Consider the following 20,069-nt stretch of genomic DNA (forward strand, 5'->3'; position numbering starts at 1 on the left):
ATCGCTTAAAGCCATCCTCTCACCTCCTTAACAGAGGTGCCAAACTGTGCTCTGGGCTGGCCGACAAAAAACTGGTGCCGGGGATCAGAAGGTCAATCAGAGGAGTAGTGCTGCGTACCTGTAAATTAAAATGCCACAATTATTCTGGATATAAAGAGGAGTCAGTAATATTATTAATATAGCTAATTATAAATTAGGCAGCAGTATATTAGAAAATGCTGTGTCTTCTAATATGTGCTAGGTGGGAAGCTGAGGAGGGAAAAAGTAGTAAATATTGCTTTCTGTAAAAGTACTGTAAGCAAAATAATTTTTCAGCCCAGATTTAAAACTATCACCAGCTGAAAGCTCAGATGGATGAAAGCAATCATCAGCAACAGTATCTCAGGACACCTCTGTACTCAGAGGTCAGTTGATAGAACAGATGTTCTATCATTTTATGTCAAGAGGCTGTGTTGCTGAAATTACAAAAAACTTCACCCAGATGCTGTCTTTTGGAGTAAAATCCTGTTCCCAGACCAATTTGAGTTTCCATTTTAATTTCTGTTACCATTCCTGCAGAGGGGCATGTCTGGAGACTCCAAAGCCTCCCATCACTGATGGCACTAGGGCTTAGTGCTTTATTCTCCTTCCTTTGTTGCCAGCGTTCATGCTTAAGTGTTTTTCTTCCCAACCCACTTCCTTCCCCACCACCTTGCACACCCTCCAGTGTAGAAGTACAGGCATGAAAGGTGGATAAATTGCCTTAGGACCCTGGTTTAAATAGCTTACCTTTTATTTCCAAACCAGTCATGGGAAGTTGCACAAGGCAGTTTTATCTTTTAAACATTGATGAATACAAGGTGTCCTACCTTAGGCACTTAATTTTAAGGTGGCATCCTGCCAGCCACTGCAGCTTCTTACTGACTGTGAGATACAATTAATAATGTGTGGACTGATGAAGAAGAAGCTAGATTAACAAAAAATAGCCCCTCAGGAAAACTTAAATAACATTTTTATGAAGTGCATGATAGAGAATCTTTCTGCATTTTATTAGTGTATTACATTTCTCACCAGAACATACATATAACTTTTATGTTAGTTAAATCTCATGATGTTCTGATGCATTTAATACTTTCAGGGTTTTCTCTTGATTTATTGACTAAATTGTTGGGGAATATATACCACATGATCCAATTCTCTCCATTTACAGCAGAAATGTTTTACTGATATATTTTGTATTTTGGTGGCATTTTTCAAGTAATTTGGTAAGAGTGCCTGGAAAGGGTTCATTTAGCTGGATTCATCTAGAAGATGGCTTCACATGTGAATCTGAGAATGACTGATTTTTTTATTCTTCATCTTTTATCTGGCACATGGGACTTGCTGGCATAGAACACCTGGAATACTGCCAGGTGTTATACTTTATTTATATCAATTTATATCTGCAGACAATAGAAATATGGTCACAAACAGCAATGGTCAAATGACCCCTAAGGACTGAAATGACCAAGACCAGGGATTTGACCTTAGAGTCAAAACCTTGCCAAAGTGTTTACCATTGTTTGTTTTATCCCAGTGTAGAGAATATGTTGGGGTTTTTTGTGTTTTGTTTTGGTTTTTTTGGGGTTTTTTTTGGGGTTTTTTTGTGGGTTTTTTTTAATGTGTGTTTGTGTGTGTGTGTTTTTTTTCCCAAAAGAATTTATTAAAATTCATATCTGTGTGCTACTAATACTGTGGAAATCTGGCTTTTTTCAGAAACAAGGTGTCACACATCTGGCTGCTATTCATGAAAACCATGCTATCAACAGCTCTTCCCCTCATGTAGCAATATTTTTTGGATTCTAACCTAACAATACTACTCTGATTTCAGCAGGGAACTTGGATTAGTTGGACATTTTTTACAATGTACCTCTCATTTTGAGCATATGCTGACATGGAACCCCTTTAATTCCTGATTGCATTATAATGTCAGACTTGGTTATTAAAGAATGCAGGAAGGCATCTTCTGGACCAGATACCTATGCTTCTATACCACAAGTGCCTGGGGTTACTTTCACGTCTGCCAAATGAATTCTGAATTCTGAAGTCTGATTCGGAAGTGTGTTGTTGTTTTCTGATTATACTACTGAAAAATGATACCGTTTTTGCAAATTCAGTTCCTGTGGATTGCGCTACTGAAGCTCATTCCTTCTTCCTTGTCATCTTTTTGACCTTCCTTGTCAATATTCAGGAAAAGTACATCTCTCCCCAAAGAACTTCAAACATAAAGAAAACATACAAAAGCCAGTGGAAGATGTAGGCAACTAATTCTGATCATAAGCTTTTGAAAATGCACTTTTCTTTGACTGTAAACTTGAAATGTGAGAGCAATGATACCCAGCAATCCAGGCTTGGGGTAATATGGAAGAAGTCAAGAAAGTGGGAATAAGAAGACAAGAGGGGGAGAATCCCAGATAGACATAGGTGGATAGAGGGAGTGTGATGACCTGCTCTTAAGGGGAAGGAAGTGGGAGTAAGGGGTAAGAAGGGGGCAGAGTCATGAGACTGGAGGGTGAGCTTGGTATCAGCGGAGAGGGAGAGAAGGAACCCTTAGAGGAATAAAAGAAGCTAAAGCAGGGAGAGCCCATCTTAACTCAAATGTTCAGCCTGCTTTGGAAGAAATCCACCATGCTGCAAATGTTTTAGTTTGGGTGCCTAATAGCTCTCTGTGTGGGGCTTGGTTAATGAGGAAATGGTCCCCCCCAGTGTTGAGTCCAGTCCAAATAACCTTTGACATGCATAGGCAAGAGGAAAAGGGGGAAATAACTCTTGCAGTTCAAGCTACAGAGATGCAATCAGGAAAAGCCCTGCTGAGGCTGTGTAGAAGGAGTTCATCCAAAAATCTCCCCAAACAAGGCAAACTATCTGGGTGAAGTTTTTATATCAGAAGTTGTTGCACTGTCTGCTGCTGTAACTCATCTGTACTTCAGCACAGGGCATAATTTACAAGAGGAGATCCTCTAGTACAGCTGCTGCATGATCACTATGTGCTGTTCTCACATGTTGGTTCTCCTAAACAAAGAGTGAAGAAAGAATGGGAAAATATTTCAAAAACTGTAGTGAAATTCAGTATAGTATTTTAAAATATGTAAGGCCTGTAGCTAACAATTTTATTAAGATATGTGAAAAAAAAACGTAGGGAGGACCATCAGCAAACTGTACATGTCACATCTCCCAGCTCACTTTATGAATGTGTTCCTTTTTACTAAATCTGTGTTTGGGGGTTTTTTTAGTTGTGTTTTTTTCAACACTGCAAAACCCCTAAGTTCTCCCTACCCAAATGGACCTTTGTAAGGTACCTTGCTCTTTGTGTTTCACATCAGCCTGCTGCTCTCCAAATGTCATTCTAGGTTGTCCATGCAGGGGGGTTTTGTGTCCCCCTCTCAGATGGATTGTGGCTGGAAACTGCTAGCTTATGGCAACTGATGACATTCCTTAAGAGCCATCTTAAGACAAAGTGGAAAAATCCAGCCATGTCTGTGTGTAAATTCTAAGGCATGTGTATTGATAAACTTTGCTATTGGGGCTCTCTGTTATACTTTATTTATATCAACTTAAAGCCTGAAAGAATGTCGCTTTGGCTGCCTTTTAAAACCTGAGAACTGAGCATATGTGGATTCGTTGAAAGGGAAATTAGTCACTCTCATTGCTTTAGAGAAACCAATCACTTTAAAATCCCTGCCACATCAATATGCCTCCCCATGATACAAATGCCCCAGAGCTTTTCTTGTTTTGAACATTTCCTTAGTGCAACTATCTAAATACTAAAACACACTTCACCTACTGAAGTATGAAAAGGCATTTGGAAATATAGCTTGTTCAATCAAAACATCTGAACAGACTGGGAATCAGCGGAGTGTTTACATTTTTGTCAGTTATCTCCGAGTGCTCACTGCTATTGGAAGCTTTTTACAGGCAGCCTTGCTTGTCATACAGTGCTGGAGAAAGCTCATGAAGAGATCCAGTGTCCTACAACATTGCAATTTGTAGCAAACCTAAAGCTGTTTACCCTCACTCTCACATGCACTTTCATCCACACCTTTGCCAAAGTGAGCTTTTTCTCTAGGTGAAAGAAGACAGTGCAGGTCCAGAAGATAAAGTGTTATTACCATGGTGCAACCTACTATGGTGATGCAAGCAAACTCCTTTCCAAGGGCTCCTCACATCCTATGTGACCATAACATGTGGCAAGCAGGTTGCTGAGACTCTCTCCTGGAGAGTCCCCTCTAGTCTCCCAGCAGGACAATCAGGCTAAGTGAAAACAAACAAAGAGAACGCTAATACCCACCATGGCAAAATGGCTTTAGTTGATAGCAGAGCCCTCTTAGGCTCTGAGACTGCTCAGAAGATGTCCCTAGTCTTCACTGGGCAGGGTGGTAAGGTTCTTTTCTTCTTGGGTCCCTCCTAGATGAAGAGCCTTGAAGCTAAGCTCTTGAACATCACTCCTACAAAAGATGTGAGAATGGCAGGCTGGGATGGTTTGAGATGAAAGGTGAGGAGTAAAAGACCTACTAATTTGTATTTAATTTTAGATCTCATAAATCTCTCTGTTCCTTCAGTAAGGCCCAGATTCCAGTCCTGTGTGAAACTCAGTGAGTAGCCCAGCCTTCATAAACACATCTTCTGATAAAATAAAGGGGTGATTCAGGATTTAGGTGAGAAAGTGACACTGTGGTGGTCTGTCGCCCGTACAGAGAGCCTAGGACAAGCATCTCTTAGGCACTCAGTTGAGTACCATTAATTAGGTGGGATGGATCCCAATGACAGAAATGACTTAATAATCTCCCCTACTTCTCTTTTGCTGTGTCCTGGCAGGTGGAGCAGACCAACATACTGGCAGGATGCTTGCACACACACACCCTTCAGCGGGCTGCAGCCTAGGAGTAATGGCTAAATTGCCTTGCTCAAGCTAATCTCAGATCTGTTGCTTTTCCAGATGACTGCTGACTTTAGATGCTTCTTACAAAACTGAAGAAAAATTTGATCAACCTTTTCACTTTTTCTGGACTTGGTTGTGGTCCTGAGACAAAGAACCATGAAACCTGACTGCAAACTGCATGTATACAGAGATATATCTAACACTGTAGTACCTGCAATGTCACTGTGATTACTCTCCTTAGTTAGCCGGTTCCTCAGACTCTCACAAGTCTGGATTCTTTGCATATTCACAATCATTATATTAACAGTTTCAGTTTCTTCACAACACTTGGTATTGAATTCTTCATAATGAGACTTAAATTCTCTAACTATTCTAATACTTTGGCATAGTTACTGGCCACTGGGCTTTTTATTGTTGAGGAATTTCACAATTATGTAATTAAAACAAGAGTATTTGTATGGCAGCACAAGAAACTCTGAACCCCTGAGCCATGATTTTGGATTTTAAACCAGTTGGAGCTCGTGCTCGGAGCTGTGACAGCAACAGATTTGTAAAAACAATTCAGGAACAAGCTTTCACTAGACCATTGTTAATAGTATAGTCTGCTAGCATATATTTGAAGCATGTAGGTAGATCCAAAGAAAAATTCCTAGACAAGTTCCTTTGCTTTGCTGAACCCTGGGATCTGGACAGACTGCTGAAGGAGAGCATTCACTACCATCCAAGAAAGTTCCCCTGGCTCTTGGGGAAGAAGTTGAATGACACACTGGAAGCAGTTTCACTTTCTTTACCTTCCCTTGACTCCAAGTGCCAATTTAAGTGACACTGTGGTACATTTTCTCCTTGTTTTCAAGTTGTTTTACACTCCTTCAGAGCAATTGAAAAAAAAAAAGGAGACTTCATTGCATGGAGAAATATGTGCAAAGATTTGCCTAACACACAAAGTCAGTCCATCAAACAAAATATATTTCCCCCTGAATTTTTTAGAGTAGGATTAGTAATCTGAGGTGCCCCTGTACTTCACAGCAGTAGGGATGCTCATGTAACAGTGTGGTTTCTAACCTGAAGATAAAATACCCAAATGACAAAATATAACACTTGACTACAGGTTTCTATCAATCACATTGTTTCTTGTTATATATAACTCACCTACTTATGTTTCACATATAAATGACTTCCCTGGGTTACCCAAGAGAGTAGTAATTTTCCAAAGTATTCACCTGAAGGTTCCTAAGATTATTCAGGTATCTATTAGACTCTAGAGAGACTAAATATAGCTACATGGAGCCTTCCTTTAAAATCCAGGGCTGAAAAAGTAATTTCTGTTTCAGCAGCAGACAGCAGTGCCATTTTCTTGGTGAAGCTCTGGACCCAAACGTGTTTTAAAACCTTCTTCGCCACCCTTGTGGCTTCTTCACATGAGAAAAGTGTAAATCAGAGGAAGAGGTGTTGCAAATGATGCCATCTGAAGCACAGCACACGGTACATACAAATCTTATCCCGGCTTCTTGAGCTGGGAGCATTTGGCAAAGGGGAAATTGGGAGGTGCTGGTGGTGGGATCAATCTTCCTGGAGAAGTGGTGATGCTGTTTGCAGCCAGTCAGTGTTGCCATATCTCACTACTTCTGTGCCCCTTTTTTCACAGGCAGGGGCTGGTAGACCTTAGTTCTGCAGTATATATGGCAACAATGCAAGTTCATGTTTTTCTGTACAGATATAGCACAATATTTTTGCTGCTTTTACAAAAGGAGGTATAGAGTCAACCTCAAAGAGTCCTGTTCTTAAATCCTACCCCCTAAATTCTGTCTGCCTACTCAGTGTAGGCCTTTCATTCATTGCCTCATGTAAGGAGAAGTAGTAATTATTTTGCTCGGCTGCTGTCTGTTTTGTAAGTGAGGCAAAGGGTGGTTTTCCTTAGTCAGTTACAAATACCCTGTGAACTAGTGCTTTTTTTCTGTGTTTATATTTCTACTTCATCTTTCAGCCAGCTTTCTTAAATATTTTGCATGTGTTTCTGTGGGAATACTCACAAAACTGTTCTTTGGTTGACAAAAATTCATCAACAGCTGTAGTGAGTAGTGAGAGAAACTGGGGTGAAGAGTCTTTTAGACATTGATCAATGGGACCAATGATCTGTCTAAAGTCCAAGCAAAAATTTAAGTGATTTACCACACTAAGCCTTTAGATCTTTGCCAAATATCATCAAGAAAATTGATGGTAGTACCCGTCTCTCCTACGGCTCTGCCAGCCTCAGACTTTAAATTTTATAGCAAACTATTGTTTTATTTACTAAAAAAAAAATCTGATAAGCTTGGAAGAAAAATGAACTGATTTTTGACAGACTGCTACACATAGAAATCTTGTGGGACAGTGTCAGGACTTAATCTGAATGACTCCCCTAGAGAAAGGACTCTATAGACTGGGCGTGTTTGTAGAGAATCTGTGAATAGAGGGATGGACATCTGCTGGGTAAATCCTCTGTTGTCAGGCTATAGATTTTTTAAAACACAAGGCAAAATTCACCTGATTTCCTGGAAAAACATTGAGATACTTCTAACTTCTGTTGCCTAAACTACAATGGCATTCAGTTAGGGGCATGGGACAGTCTATTTTAAAACTCACAATCATGGTATGAGCACTATTAGAAAAAAACTGCTGCTCCATTAAATTCAAATGCTGAAGTTAAGTGTTATACTCATCACAATGATCTCTAAGTCTTTTTTGTTCTCTCTCTGGTTGGCATGTAAATGACATGATTTGCTCTGATGTGTTAATTGCAGGATTAGAAGGCAACTCATAAGTGCTTTAGCTGATGTTTCAATTTATATATTTTTCAAGTGCACACTCTTCATGCTCTAGAATTTAGTGTTTATGCCATTATAGTCGTTATTATATGAACCACACTAAATTAGGCGCAGGCTGTGTGTGGTGCTGGGTGGTGTTAGTGGTGTGTTTGGTGAGCACTCTTTGCTCTCACCTAATGGTGCCACAGGTGCTGGGTTCTGTGGGGTGGCTGAGATGTTCACACAGTGTGGCATATCTGACACAGCTAGCAGCCATACCCTTGGCAGTGGGAGAAAATAGCCCTGAGCAGGAAAGCACCAAGGAGTAAATGCCTGAATAAATCTCTCTCTCTTACTTTTTCATTCTCAGGCAGCAGTCTCCTTTGAACAGCAGCAATGGGCCTGATTCTGTCCTTCCACAGTTACTATACTTTGTGTCTTCTCAGATGTGCCATCTCATGTGAAGGAGAAGCATGTGGTGTGCATTCCCTCCCAGTGCCTGACAGCCCTGGTCACACTGACAATAAATTACAACAAATAGTTTATTTTCCCTAAGCTCCACTTATCACATATTTTAGCTAATGATCAAAGAATTTACCTGTTCTAGGTTTGGTGTAGTTTCTATGTTTGTTTTCATTTTCCCAGAACTTCAGATTCTTCACCTGATTTCTTCCACTTCTTTTTCAAAATGTTCAAAAATTAGGGCTGAACCTTGCAAGGTGCTGCATGTACATTGGAAAAGAACTGACCCCTGTCTTATCTGGGGTCTTTGGGCATGGGAACACCTCTGGCTGCAGCATCAGCAGTGGAGGGCTAGACCTGCCTCCAATAACTGTGGTGCAAGAGCCAGGTACTTCTCCAACGGTGACTAAACTGTCAAAACAAGGCTTGCCTGGGCTCCAGGAACCTTGTTCTTGGCGCTCCATGTGGAAGGACTGTCATTCCTAATCCCATACCCATGGCATGAGTAGCCCAGAGCACAGCCAGAGTGCTGTGGGAGTCAGTTCCAGATGGGTTTGAGCAGTCTGTTACATGGTGTACACTCATTTTTGCTGTCTCTCTGTGCTTGGAAAGAGAGCAGTATTCCTGGCTCTTTTTCCTGGTTTCACGGCCATATATATTCATACAAGGTTTTTACCCTGGCAGGTATGATCACAAAGGAAATAGTGCAGTAGCCCCTCAAATTAAGGGAAAAGAGCAAATCAAAACACATCAGTCTCCTAAGCCAGAGTCCCAACGACCACAGGGTTGGGAAAAATGCCATGCACGTGATTTTGCTGCATGCTAAAATAAAGGGAAGGGAAATGAAAAAATACATCACCATGTCCTTTAAAAATTTGTACCTACAGAGTTGAAGCAACCACAAGTGATGCTGTACAGATGGTTTTTCTCTTGCCAGGGAGAAGTGCAGTGAGGCCAAAATCTTTTAATCTGTCATATATATAACTGAAAATTTACAGTTGGAATCAGACTTGAAAATGTAAATGGCTTTTCAATTGCAGGGTCTGGTCCATCGTAATGGCTTTCATTCAAAGCTTTGTCTGGGTAGAACAACAGCTGTTCTGCCTGTGGTTTTTCTTGCCTCATTTTATTTTTAGAATTTTCACATATGTAAGATGCCACAAGATGGACACAGACTGGGAGACCTCGTGGTGATGTCTGAAATAAATGAAGTGTTCTCCTTCTCCACAAAGAGAGTTAATTCAACTAGTGAAGGGTCCTGACCTGGACTTTTGACCACCTTCCCACTCCTAACTTGGCTAATCTGGATAAAATGGTATGCAGAGATCTAATGTGCCTTTGAAATTAGTTTTTTTCCATGAAATCACCAGGTGACTGCTGAGTGTCCCCAGCTTTTCCATCTTAAAGTTAAAAATTGGGGACAACCAGTGGTTGGCCATTTAAAAATGCTACCATTAAAACAAATTCAAGGGTATTTGGAATTGAAGCCTCTCTAGCGTTCAACAACTGTCTGTTTTTAAAAACAAAGGTATTTCCTTTTTGTATCCCCTTTTTTAGCATGTATACATTTCTGCAGCTTTTCTTTATTAAAGTTTGTTAAAGATCCATGTTTGACTTCATAAAGTGCACCTGTTCAAATGTCGATACCAATGAGAATTTAGTACAGAAACTGGAGCTGCAAGTCCAAATACTGCTGTGGATATATTTTCCACTGAACACAGTGTTTTGTTGCTTGGAGACCTACTGTATGTTCTTGCTTTTGTTCTTTCTTCCAAAGCTGAGTTTTGTACTTGTAATACAGATGGAGAACTAGAAAATATTCTGTGTTTCAAAACTTGTGTAGGAGGAAAAGGATATGTAGGAAAAACCAACCAACAACCAAAACAAAAGCCTCAACCCATCTCCCAGAAGACCTGGAGCCACCAGGAATTTTTGTTTGTGCTGGGAAAGTATTACATGACTTCAGGCACCCACTGAATGACATGCCTTTCTTGCAAGTCAGGGATGTGTACTTTTCACAGCTGAGAATGGGAATTACGAGAACCACGACACTGCCCCTGTTATGCTGTTTCTGAGAAGAGAGCTCCTCTGTGGTTGATCTTACTAGAAACCACAATGAGGACATTGGGGTTTATTATGCTCCTCAATCATTCTCTGTAATTTTTTCTAAACCCTGGGCTGTCCCTTTCTCTCTTTCTCTGTTTCTCTTCTGTCATCAGCCCTTCTCACTTTACTTTTTCTCCTTCTTATCTCCTACAGGTTCTTTGAAACACAGCAGGAAAGAAGAGCTGCCCAGTCTGTCAGATGATGGACCAGTGACAAGGCTGTGCCTGTAGATAAGTTTGCTTCTACAAGCAGATAGCATGAAGCTGTCTGTTGTTCAGATATCAGTTCATGCTGTTCTCACAGGCAATAATCCAGGAACATTATTTGCCTGCTACAGTGGGATACTGCAATGCCAAGGAGGCTTTGTCTGATTTCCAATTCCAGGCTTCTATTTTGACATAAAAAACCAAAGTGGACAAAAATACGTTGTTGCCATTCAGAAAAATAATTCATCATCTGTTTTAAATGAGTGAGGTAATTGAGATGGAATTAAAGAAATGTCATCTTTGCAATGTGCCCAGACTTCTGAATGAGAGAAATTCCTAAACAAAGTTCTTCCAAAGTCACATTTCAGACTTGAAGCTTCCATCAGTGGGACCTCTGGCAGGGCTGGCAAGAGCATGACTGCAAATATGGGGAGTTTGGAAGCAATCCTTAGGCCCTGGAATGACAGTGATGCCTGAGCTGTGGATTTGTCCCTTGGCAGGACAGATAGAAAAAGTAGAAATCACACACTAATCTCTGAATTGGAGATTTTAGTCTCTTGAAGATCAAAGACTTAATATAACCTGAACTTAGATTCTGCTCTGGTGTAAACCCAAAAGTAAGTGTGCTTAAGCTCAGTTATACCGACTGATTTTTCAAATGCCTTATTAAATATGTTACTGCCTTATAAAAAGCCAGGCACTTGTAGCCTACTCTAATTCAGTGGGAAACCACCCTTTATACCCTTTTTGTTGCTCTCTGTTCTCTTGCAAGACTAACAAAAAAGAGTATGGAAACTTCCACCATTCATCAAGATGCCCAGAGTGTCCTCAGATAATCCCTTGTGGGGCTGGACGGTGGGGTCGGAGCCAGACTCTGTCATCAGGGCTCCCCAGCTGGTCAAAGGGATGTGTTTGTTCCCAACCACTCCTTACTGTGTCTCAAGATGAATGGCTCCACACTGACCACTACAATTACTTGACAGTCCCAGGAGAGATGCTGTTTAAGCTAAAGGACAGCACTGGAACCAGAGCAAATGTGTCTAAACTCTGGACATAATTGCATTCACACTGGTTATTAAAAGAAGATTCCTAATGAAGTTTTGAAGAGAAGCCAAAATGATCAAAGGGACAATTTAATTATTTTTAATGTGTAAGTTAGGATGTTTTGGGGGTGTTTCTTGTTGAAGTCGAGCTGCAGAGGAGTCAAAGGTCTCAGCAGTCCTGTAACCTTCATGTTTCTGATCAAAGGGGTGTCTTGGTAATTTGGTGTCAGGTGTTAAAATTCTTACCCACACAGGACATTGCTCTACTCTGCTGGTGTTCCTCTGCTGCGATCACACTGAGCTCTGCTCTCCAAAACAGCAGCAGAAGTGGCTGCCTCCCATATGCAGGGTGATAGGGGAAGGACACCATTCTGTTTAATTTAGCATTGAAAAGCCCACTCCCCTAACTAAGGTGTATGAAAAATAATTGGCTCTATGCCAATGTTGGTTTCACTAGAAAAAGTCACTTCTAAAAATCACCTCCCCGATAAACAAAAACAAAACCTCTAAAACAAGACATCAAAATGAATCACATTCTTGAAAATCTCCTTTTTCTTCCAGTCACAAAAAGGGACTGGCAATACTTACATGCCTCTGGGAAGTTCTCTGGGTAAGAAATGGCATGCAAGATCTTCTCCCAAAAGGGCATTATTTGCATAGTAATTTGCTTTTATTGTTTTGGTCTAAAAAAACCCCAAAACATCTCCACACAAACTTTGTAGTGTTACACTGAGTTTATTTTGAAAATGAAATCAAAGAATGTTTTTTTCATCTCTGAGCCAGATGGGAAGAAAAAACAAACGTATTCCACCATATGAAAGAAAACAGATGAGAACTTTCAAAAAGTTTTTTTAGCCAAGATTTTTTTTTCCCACTAAACAGCATGGAAAAAATGAGGTGGAGATGGTGAATGAACAAATAGGCTCTGGTTTTAGGAAGGCCTGGTTTCTGGGGAGCAAGGGGTTTGTCTGTAAGGCATTTTACTATCCCATTCATAGATGCCCAAGGTATCTCTGAGTGTGGGTAGGCACTGGGAACTTCCTCCTCTGCCTCCTACCCAAGCCTTGGGAGCCCGGGGTGTCCCAGCTGGGGAGAGTACCAGGCCTGGGCAGCTGTCCCACTGCTTGCCTCTCACCTGGGTGAGCCCCGACACCTGCACAATGTGGGGACAGCTGGGGACAGCCAGGCGCTCATGGAGGAGCCAACATCTCCGGGGTGCAGACAGAAGTGAGGGGGGAAAAACAAAGCAAGTCTGGAGGCTGGGGCTGGAGAGTTCTTGTTCCCTTTGGATGCTACAGATGTGTGAGCTGCAAGGAGCCTGCACTGGGGCAAAAGTGGTTTTGTTTTCTCACATGTGAATCGACTCGGCCACCTTTCCCCTACTCTGTGCAGATCAGTGTCTTCCCACAGCCAGTGGCTGCTCTCCGACCAGCTCCTCACCTTGCCAGTGGTCAGACACCAGCTCCTGCTACTTGCTAAAAGCAGAGTAGCTACTTGCCAGGAACAGAAAATTAAAAGAGGAGGTCAGCCATCTGAGAGAGAGAGGCATAGCAAGACCACATTAGCCTTTATAAACAGATGATTTAAGCCATCATAAAGGCTAATGTGGGGACTGATGCAACTTAGTTCAGGACATCCCTCACCTGGAGGACCATCTGAGGTATTTGGTGTGCTAGGACAGTAAGCACCAAAGGGCTTCAGCCGTTCTCAAAGGTCTTGTTCAGATCAGACCTTCAAAACCATGTTTCTAGCCCCTATGTGCTGCAAGAACAAGGCACTAAACCTGCAATTACAGGATAAGATAGCCCCAGTCATGCTCTGAACCAGGAAGGTATAAGTGAAAAGGAAGGCTTTAATGGACAAAAGCTTCATCAGTTTGATTTTTAATACCTATGAATGTTATGGCTCTGCTTCTCTCTGACCTCCATATCCCTTGTGGTTACACACACGTGCACAGAGTTAACAACATTCATTTCCATGTCTCCGCTTAGTGATTCCTTTATTGGAACATTTGCAAGTATTAATTATAGACAACAAAGAAAACGAGAGTTGAGATTTACAAGCTCTAATCGGCTGAAGGCATTTCCAAATAAATTAATGAAACAAGTCAGAAATGACATTAAGAAATCCAGAACTTAATGTAAATCACAACGACTTTGTACCTTCTCTGCCTTTCCCTCTTTTTCATCCAACAGTCTCAGTGCTTGCCAGGGTATATGAACTTGCATTTAATTTTACGTGAAACAAGAAGGATGATGAGAATGTGTGCTTAATATGACAAGTTACAATACTCGTGCATAAGAAGCAAAACCTCAAGCTGGGACAAAATAATTTGCTATCAATTAAAACTTTACATACAACCTGCATTATTACTCAAACCACACAGAAAGATTTGATGGGTATGTTTTCCCATTAAGGAGTGGCAGGGCTGACTTTCATGACAATTTCTTGGCCCATTCTGGTGTCCTGCTTGCACTCCTGCCAATCTGTCCATTCTGTGACATGTTCCTGAGCTGTCTTAACACTCTCTTGGTCCTCTCAGTGATTTCAATCCTTGTTGCCATTGGACACCTCTGTTTCCTTCCTGCAGGAATACGAGGTCAAAAGGATGGTCTGTCTCAGCACGCCTGGCTGCTCAGGCCATATTTTAAGGATGACTGGGCACGTCAGGCACGCAACTGCAGCATCCCTCTTAATCCAGTTTTGTGTAACAACTGCAGTGTTTGATTCAAGTGTGTGAACAGAGGGTGTGAGCCCAGTCATATCTCATTTCTCAGTGTCCTCATCTTGTCATTCCTCTGACTGGAGGACACTCGATAACTCCTGGATAATCTAATCCTGTGTATGTGCGAACCATCACTGCTGTTGCTGAAGGAAGAGAAGGATGAAATCTGGGCAAGGAAGTGATACATCTTGGGCTCAAACAGAGGTTTCTCATTCACTTCTTTTGGTGACAGAAGTCTGTGACATCAGTAAAAGGTATGAAGAATGTAATTTGATGTGGTAGATGCTCCAAACAGGCTTATTTCACCTAAATAAACCAACATTCAAAACAAAGGTAGCAGTGCTTCCACTTCAGTGTGGCTCTTCAAGGCTCCACTGACCAGAGTTTGTGAGGCTCTCTGGGCATACAAAATCCTACTTTTGTACCTCATTATCCAAAAATAGCAGTTTAACATTATCTCCACAAACAATGTGTAAATATATATGTAAACACTACAGCATGTATCCACACACAACTCCTCAGTACGGCATGACAGTGCATGGCAGAATCAAGTTGTACTCAAAAACTTACAAAAAAGCCAAGAGAAAATGCTCATGAAATCCAGACTGTCTGAAGACAAGCCCTGCCTCCATGATGGTGACACAGGGTTTCTGCAGCTGTATCACATAAACCTTTCCTTTTTAACTAAGCAGATGCAATTTTCATGTTGTTCCTGTCTCATATCTAATTGGAACCCACAGGACAGATTTCCAAACGTTACATTTTGTGTATTTTGAAAAAAAATGATAATTGGAATTTAAAACATTGGAAGGAGTGTGAGATGTAGGGAAACAGCAGTCTTTAATTGGTTGATCTTAGGAGCAATATTTGAAAATCTGACAAAATCTTGTCTCTTTCCAACAGAGCTGGAGTATTTCAACAAACTTATCTGCATTCAGCCAAGGTAAATGGTAGGTGAGGAGGCAATGGAAAAACAGCTCTCCTAGCCAAGAAGCCAAAACAACTTCCTTCATTGTAGACCATGTGGCCACGAGAAGGGTATAAAAACTGGAAACAAATACCAAGTTTTCTGCTATATGAAAACTCGCTAATTTTTTGAATTCCTGATAAGCAATATCACTGCCTAGACACGGCTCATGGGACTGTGGAGGAAACTGGCTGGGTAATGATATAATCTCTTTCTGCTTTGCAGCATATTTTATTTTCTACTTTGTTTGGGAGAGAAGTATTGGTCCAAGAAAACAGAGAGATTGATTTACAAAGCACTTTGGAGAAATGCAAGTTTATTAGACTTTTTTGAGTATGGCATGTTTTTCTCACCAAATCTTGAAATCTGTCTTAAAAACAAACATTTCAGTGCGTGCAGCTTCTTTGTTTCTCTTTGCATAAAGTCTCTCACCTGGGCTTGACCTGCAGTATGTTTGGCACCTACAGGGGTAGAATTCCTTACGAGAATGGAGAAGGAATGAAAACATTTCAAAATGATTATTTAAAAATTGGAGATTTACTTCCATGGAATTTTCTCCTGACTAGAAGGAATGTAGGCAGGCAGAAGAAGGCAGGAAGGCAGGGAAGGCAGGAAGGAAGGCAGGAAGGAAGGCAGGAAGGCAGGAAGGCAGGAAGGCAGGAAGGCAGGAAGGCAGGAAGGAAGGAAGGAAGGAAGGAAGGAAGGCAGGAAGGCAGGGAAGGAAGGAAGGAAGGAAGGAAGGAAGGAAGGAAGGAAGGAAGGAAGGAAGGCAGGAAGGAAGGAAGGCAGGAAGGAAGGAAGGCAGGAAGGAAGGAAGGAAGGAAGGAAGGAAGGAAGGAAGGAAGGAAGGAAGGAAGGAAGGAAGGAAGGAAGGAAGGAAGGAAGGAAGGAAGGAAGGAAGGAAGGAAGGAAGGAAGGAAGGAAGGAAGGAAGGAAGGAAGGAAGGAAGGAAGGAAGGAAGGAAGGAAGGAAGGAAGGAAGGAAGGAAGGAAGGAAGGAAGGAAGGAAGGAAGGAAGGAAGGAAGGAAGGAAGGAAGGAAGGAAGGAAGGAAGGAAGGAAGGAAGGAAGGAAGGAAGGAAGGAAGGAAGGAAGGAAGGAAGGAAGGAAGGAAAAGCTTTTATTAAAATGGTCTTTCCATAGTACCCTGATGAAACACTGGCTGTGATCAGAGCTATAATGAGTATCTAGTCCTTAGTCAACTTAATTGTTACACATGCAGATTAGACTGCACACAGTAAGGAAAACACTATCTAAAATCTGCTTTAAAAGTTATTTAACCAGAACAAATCATCTGGGAAAGTAAAAATATTTCTAACTGGAAAAATATTTCTCTATAGCTGAGCTAGGCCTGACAGCAAACCTTAATGAATTATTAGTACCTTTATTGTTTTCTTTGGCCCCTGTGCACTATATTGTAAAAAAAGTCAGTAAAAAAGAGAACAATTGTAAAAAGCAAATATTTTGTACAAAAATACAAAGTTTTAAAAGCTCTTAAAAGTATATTCCATATTATTGATAAGAGTTGGACTATATATATATATTTATATAAAATCTATATATTTGTGTATCTGTATAATTTTCCTACATTTGGGATTTTAGCAAATGAAGCAACTGTTTACACAGTTGCTTTATATGTTTTTCTATATGAGTGACCAACAGTCTTACTCAGATTTATAGAATGTCTTTTCTCAGAAGACACAAACTGCTTATGGATGTGGTTACTGGTTGGGAAGAAAATCTAAAACAGAATTAATCCAACAATATTTCCTGATGCTGAGGGTTGAAAGGCCTTAAATAATTACAGGATGCTGGAGAAGAGTTATTGCTGAATTCCTCGATGCTTTTAAATCAGTTTTCAGTGCTTGCTTTTTTCTTTTTTCATTTTTTTTCCAATTTTGGAAGTCAGTGTTGCTCTTTCCCAGGATTTTCTTCTTTACATAAATTTCCTTAATATGAAGGTATCTGTAAAGTCACAGCCTATTACACTCCAAGAACTTGCCCTACAATATAAGAGAAAACAAGAAAAACAAAGAGAAAAAAAATCCTGTAAAAATTAAACAAATTTCCAAAAAGAAAACTTACAGAGATCAAGGTACGTAAAAAAATTGAGCAGACTCATGTTCAGATCCTGTAAGTCCTGGAGGATAAATATTTGTAAACCTCGAAGTTTTCTTAAAATAACAAATGTATATAGGAAAACCAGGGTAAATAATATTGTTACTTAAACGTTGGTCCTTCCCTCTGTACATCCAAAGAGAATTATACACACGAAGCTTGTTCAGCACTTCATTAGGGGCTATGGATGGGATGTAATTTTGGCTCTAGCTGACATTTATGTCTACCTTCACTGAAATTCAACTGACAAGCTCCCAAGTGGAGGAGCCAGGCACCCTTGGCAAAGCAATGTTTAAACAGGTTGCATGGAGGAGATAACATTTCAGGCAGAGCCCCACCACGAACACAAACACCAGCTTTGACCGTGTTCTGTGACAATGGGGCCGGGCTCTGCGCAGCCATGGGAACCACCTGCCCTCTGCTCCTGCAGAAATGCCTGTGTCAACAGAAAGAGATGCCCTGTGGCAAACACCTGGCTGACTGCTAGACCACACTGGCAGTTTATGAGTCCTTCACTCCAGCTGCAACAGATGAGAAGCTTATGGCCTATGGACCCAGCTTCTCAGTCCTGTGGGACATCTCCTGGCAGCGATGGGAATTTTAAGATCTCCTCAGCAGTCACCAAGTGCTTCCTATTGCACAGGCTTTCAAAACAAAGTCTTTTTAATTTTTAAAGGCGTGTTCCTGAGCCACCCTAAGGCCAGCTTTCCCTGTTGTGTGGCCACTGACCCTATAAAAACAGCTTCCAGTGTGGGTAAGATCTGGAGTATGTGCCAAATCATCATTATCATCAAAATTTTGTTCCCAAATTTTAGGCATGTGTAAAGCCTACAGGAAATGGTCAAGATGCTGAGCATGCCATGGCTATAGCCAGCCTCGAGGCTGCTTTTTCCAAGTGCAATTAATCCAGCACTTGCATCTGGATCTGAGTAGAAGTGTTCCACACGTGATTCCCCCTCTTCCTCAACACGGCACTGCTGTAGCATTTAGCCAAGATCTCACCTCCAGCTGTGGGACATTTACTATAGGCAAGATAAAATAATCAAATCAAGGGCCTTACTTACCTTTGTCCATGTCTTTTTCACAAATGAAATTGTTAACATCTTCACAGTAGAAGTCATTCCAGAGCCCAGCATAGATCAACCCAGCGCAGTCTTCCCCTGGCCCGTGCCCATGACTCCAGTTATCAGGCTGCCCAGTTTTCCAGTTTCTTTCCACAAAAAAGCAAGAGATATGATTGCACAACACAGCACACATGGCAGGTTTTCACCACAAGAAATTAACAAAAACATCATGAGATCGTTCTGAACGGGAAATACACATTGAAACAAACAATACATAACTCTTGCTGAAAATGGAAAACAGATGTATTACAGAGAAGGGAATCTATTTGGCCTCAGGCTGCCAAAACTCGGAGACCTAAATTTAGACCAGTGAACTTTATTTTAGTTTCTGAGTGTACATGCACACACAGTGGGAGTGCTGCATGCTCCATGTGCATTGCTCCAAGCCTGCAAAACCTGCACACCGCACTCCCGCTGGCAGATGGGACTGAGAAGAACCCACGGGCTCAGAGGTACTGCCAAAATGGCAACAGCTTGTCCTTGCTCACTGCAAAGGCACTCAGCCTTCTGACTGCACCAAAGGTGGGCATCTTGGGAGGAACACAAGGTCCTTGTGTTTTAGGGACACGTGCTCAGATGGGAAGGGAATTCTATTGACTTTTGAGGAATGCACATAGTATATTTACACACATCTTTTGAGATCATTAGTTTGGATGGCGAAATTGAACGTAGCAAGTAAAAAATCTTGCAGCGTTTCCTCATCCTGTTTTTCTTTAATGAGTGAGAAATGCTTCCAAACTCAGGACTTAAAAGCTCCATTTTCCTGAAGAAACAGGTTGTTGAAGGGAGCTTGTGATTGCTGGCTGACACAGTCAATGTTCAGCTTAAAAACATGCCTGCCTGACACAGTGTGTCCAACCAGGCACCTGGGAGGACACACAGCTTTCCAGAAGTAATGAAATACTCCAAAAATCTGTAACCAACAGCTCTGAGGTTATGACAGAGCACCTAAAACCATGGTGTAGTGGAAATCTACTAAAAGCAGCACCTTAAGTAGGGTCAGTCACAGTGCTGCCATGAAGAGGAAGAAAGATGAAATCGGGAAAGGAGAAAAAGGGGAAAATATTACGGCTCATTTGAAATGAATCTGACTTTTTCCATGTTTTTCATCTAAATGAACACCAGTGAGATCACAGCTAATCATTTCGTAACATCTGACTGGCTATGTAGCCTGTTTTTCTGAAGCACAGCATGTTCAGATCTATAAACTCTTTAGTCTACTCCTCAGTATTAAAAATTTGGGTGGCTGCAATCTGTTCCATTTAGGACAAATTAGGTGTAGCCCTAGGATTCCTGGAAAGCTGCCAATTCAGTTCTCAGCTGGCCAAATTATAGATGCCCTCATTTCATGCATTTTCCTTATGTTGAATGCTTTCTACTTGGATTTGGGCTTTATCTAAAGGCTGGTCATTTTTTATCAGAATAAGTACTCTATTTATAGCCGGTTGTAATGCAAATAAGGAAAATTCAAACCCAAACAGTAAAACTGTGCTTTCCATCTCAACTTTGTAATAAAAGTCAGAAGCAAAAATTTTGGCAAGAAACACTGCACTGCGTAGTTATGTGATTCTTTCATTCAACATTCACAGTTTTATTCCTGGCAAGGAAAGGGATCATTGTGCATGGAGAAGGAAGAGAGA

The 20,069-nt window shown here is 41.1% G+C and overlaps 1 protein-coding gene across 1 annotated transcript in view; it reads right to left on the reverse strand.

Moving 5' to 3' along the window:
* Positions 1 to 16,197: 16,197 nt before the first annotated feature.
* Positions 16,198 to 20,069, reverse strand: part of COLEC12 (collectin subfamily member 12) — a 91,950-nt gene continuing 88,078 nt past the window's right edge. Inside the window, exons 9-10 of the mRNA XM_063395784.1 lie at positions 18,370 to 18,515; positions 16,198 to 17,190 (exon numbers count right to left, since the gene is read on the reverse strand). Of these exons, the coding sequence (XP_063251854.1) occupies positions 17,171 to 17,190; positions 18,370 to 18,515 (166 nt within the window). The 3' untranslated portion in view covers positions 16,198 to 17,170. The remainder of the gene's footprint in view (positions 17,191 to 18,369; positions 18,516 to 20,069) is intronic.

Source organism: Prinia subflava, chromosome 1 (genome assembly GCF_021018805.1).
Source record: "Prinia subflava isolate CZ2003 ecotype Zambia chromosome 1, Cam_Psub_1.2, whole genome shotgun sequence".
Classification (NCBI taxonomy): domain Eukaryota; kingdom Metazoa; phylum Chordata; class Aves; order Passeriformes; family Cisticolidae; genus Prinia; species Prinia subflava.